At 47.9% G+C, this 3515-nt stretch overlaps 1 protein-coding gene across 1 annotated transcript in view; it reads right to left on the bottom strand.

The window, feature by feature from the left end:
- Positions 1–3515, bottom strand: part of MARCHF6 (membrane associated ring-CH-type finger 6) — an 80635-nt gene that overhangs the window by 29251 nt on the left and 47869 nt on the right. The window contains exons 11-14 of the mRNA XM_023734821.1: positions 2357–2415; positions 443–523; positions 150–218; positions 1–66 (exon numbers count right to left, since the gene is read on the bottom strand). The exon at positions 1–66 is cut by the window's left edge and continues 7 nt beyond it. Of these exons, the coding sequence (XP_023590589.1) occupies positions 1–66; positions 150–218; positions 443–523; positions 2357–2415 (275 nt within the window). The remainder of the gene's footprint in view (positions 67–149; positions 219–442; positions 524–2356; positions 2416–3515) is intronic.

Below are 3515 nucleotides of genomic sequence, written 5' to 3' on the forward strand. Positions count from 1 at the left end.
GATGTCTAGCCACCAGCCACAGATGAGCGGGAACACGCCGATCTCCACCACCACCAACAGTGAGACCTGGTGGGAGAGTAAATGCCATCAGTATAGCCACCCTAGTGTGGGAGAGGGGGTTGCTAGTGTTAACTCAGAACAAGAGTTACCTTAACAACAATGTAGCAGACTCCCAGTAAGCGACGAGACCGGTGGAATTTAACAAGCGTTGCCAAGCCCTACATCACCTGGTCAAGGAAAAGCTGCACACTCACAGGTCCATGGAACACGTGACTACTGAGGCAGTCACTTCGTGTGCTTTGACAGACAGAATTAACTTCACAGTCTGTCCATCCTCACTCTCACTACAAATACCTACAGCTTTTACTAAGAGGACAAGTGAGAGAACACCACGTCTCGGCGTGAATATCACTGAACACCAAGTTGGCTCATTAAAGGATACGTGACAAATGATCAGTGTTATTGCTAAGAGTATGTACCCAACTATGGTTGTGATCAGGCCTTCAAAATGAGATGCTTGGACCTGAAACAAGAAAAACAAGTAAAATTTAACTTCACCACATGGCCTTCACCCAGTTTCACCAATGTATTAAACAATTTCAGATGAGTGGGAGGAGCCACGGAGGCTACTGGGAAGGAACAACCATCCTAACATCCCAGAGGCTGTTCTGCGGCCAACACTCCTCCCCCCCCACCCGCTACATGTTACTAACGACAAGGGGGAGCTGGAGAACATCGCCCAGAGGCTGTTCTGCGGCCAACACTCCCCCCCCCACCCGCTACATGTTACTAATGACAAGGGGGAGCTGGAGAACAGCGCCCAGAGGCTGTTCTGCGGCCAACACTCCCCCCCACCCCCCACCCCCTACATGTTACTAACGACAAGGAGGAGCTGGAGAACATCGCCCAGGAGACAAAATCAAAGTCGAGCGAGCTAAGCTTGACAAGGTAAGGACAGAGCTGTAATACCGTGGTCTGCACTCTCCATGGTCCGTGCCCAGCCATGGGGAGTGAGCGTGTACACAGTGACAAAGGCGCCCATAGGATCTTTCTGGTTCCTGAGAGTCAGACAGCATGTGGCAATGGTTTGGAAGGTCAAAATTTATCAAAACACGGGTCTCAACCTTTTGAGTTCCTGCCTTCTAATAGTGACAACTCGGAATGCTATGTTAAAGGCTGAACACGGACAGCTCTTGGTCTTTTCAAAGCATCAGATTCTGACATTCAAGCACTCTTGAGGTTCATGTACATGAAGTGAACTGAAGCTTTCTGATATGTCATCTCTTCCTTAAAAGACCAGATCTTTCTAGGGCCCCAAAAAGGTGATGGTGGTAGTTCATCCAAACATGTATCTGTCTCTGAAAAATACCAATTGTCATAGACTGAATTGTGTCCCCCAAAAACTGTGTGTAGCAACTTGGCTAGGTCATGATTCCCAGTATTGTATGATTGTGTAACTGATGTGATTTCCTTATGTGTTGTAAACTCTATCACTATGATGAGGTTATATGTGATCTCCTTATGTGCTGTAAATTCTATTACTGTGATGAGGTTATGCTGATGAGGTTCACAAGATTAGATAGTGTCTTAATCCAATCTCTTTTGAGATATAAAAGAGAGAAGTGAGCAGAGATGCATGGGAACCTCGTACCACCAAGAAACCAGTGCCAGGAGCAGAGCGCGTCCTTTGGACCTGAGGTTCCTCTGCAGAGAAGCTCCCAGACCAAGGGAAGATTGATGACACAGACCTTCCTCCAGAGCTAATGGAGAAAGCGTTCCCCTGGAGCTGATGCCCTGAATTTGGACTTGTAGCCTACTGGACTGTGAGAGAATAAACTTCTCTTTGCTAAATCCATCCACTTGTGGTATTCCTGTTAGAGCAACACTAGATGACTAAGATACCGATAAAACGTCAAAATTAAAGTAGATGCTTAAAAAACACTATAGCCTGCCATTCCAAGAGAGTCTACCACTTTTTCTTCATTGACCGACATGTTGTTATGTTTCTAAATTCACTGTGGGGTGCCTGGGGCCAGAGGACAGGGGGAAAGGAAGGGACACCCCAGCTCATGAGTTGGAGGGCAGCTTCGCAGGGAGACTGTCCCACCACAGGCTGCCTCTGGCCGCCCAACAGGAAGGAAGGCGGTGCATCATAAACGGCTCAGAACACAACATGACCTGCTAACCCTTGTGCCACTGGTAGTTTGAAAGAAAAGAACAAGACCATGATGTGTAACCATTCCATTTGCATGGGGCAGATAGACGAGTAAGATAACTGTTTAGAACATTATTACTGAGCACATATCAAATCGGGAAGTAATTAATGAAAGTGAGTTTATGAAAGTATTATACTTACATGTTCTTCGAATCCCAAACCAACTAGGGAGAAATGGCCAATGTGGTAAGGGCAAAAGGCTGAAAGGGAGAAAAAACTCAATGAAAATCTAAACACCAAAACAAGGAGCCCCCTAGTACCACCACCAACTCAAAGGAACCAGGGCTTCCTGAAGGAACCTGAGATTCCTGGAGAAATGTCAGATTCCAGGAGTGGACATCCTCTACAACCAGAGAACAAGAAAGCTGCCCAAGTCTAATGGGATCCTGTCAGAATGACACAGGAGCCACTGTGAAGAGGGTCCCACAGGCCACGGAGGATAGCATGAGCATCCTAAAACATACGGACCGAACTGGTGGAAACACTGGACACATACAAATCCATGAGCTCACCAGGCTCAAAAGAGAGACATCCAAAACCACCACAACAAAAGGAGAAAAGCAACAGAAAACTCTTTCATCACCATTGCAAGTAGCTACTCCACCAATTCTTGCTCTGAAAACTGACAATTCAAGTTAAAGAGCTGAGCACCTAGACTGCCCCTCCTGAACAAATGACTTCAGGTTAACCAAACAGCTCTAGTCGCCAAGAATAAGTCCTTCTTCACAGAAGGCAGCCAGCCAATAAATGTAAAAATGACAGAATGTGGAAATTGTCATTGTGCAACACCGAATAAAATAAATGACCCCAGCAAGGATCATCCAGGGGTATAAAGCCATCCGGTGAAAGGCAGGCGGAGTCCTGCACACTCGCCCTATCCTGCCCTCAGGCGACTCTATGAAACTGAGCAGCAGAGGCTCAGGCTAGAAAAGCTGGTGACTGGGCGCTGCACTCCTCCTGCACAGGATATGAAAAGGCAGAGGTGGCCCAGGAAGGACTAGGTGCACAGTGTACTGAGCCTGGGTCAAACCAGGCCCTCAGACCCAACTTGCAGCTACAGAAAGCACAGGGACGTGATGAGGGGGCAATCACACAGCCCTCAGTATGACGATTCCACAGTGTGAGGACTCCACAGTGTGACGACATCAGCCCTCAGTGTGAGGACTCCACAGTGTGAGGACGTCAGCCTTCAGTGTGAGGATGTCGGCCTGCAGTGTGAGGGTTCGTCAGTGTGAGGACATCAGCCCTCAGCGTGAGGACTCCAGTGTGAGGACGTCAGCCCTCAGTGTGAGGAATCCTC

This window comes from Trichechus manatus, unplaced genomic scaffold (genome assembly GCF_000243295.1).
Source record: "Trichechus manatus latirostris isolate Lorelei unplaced genomic scaffold, TriManLat1.0 scaffold00072, whole genome shotgun sequence".
NCBI classification, from domain to species: domain Eukaryota; kingdom Metazoa; phylum Chordata; class Mammalia; order Sirenia; family Trichechidae; genus Trichechus; species Trichechus manatus.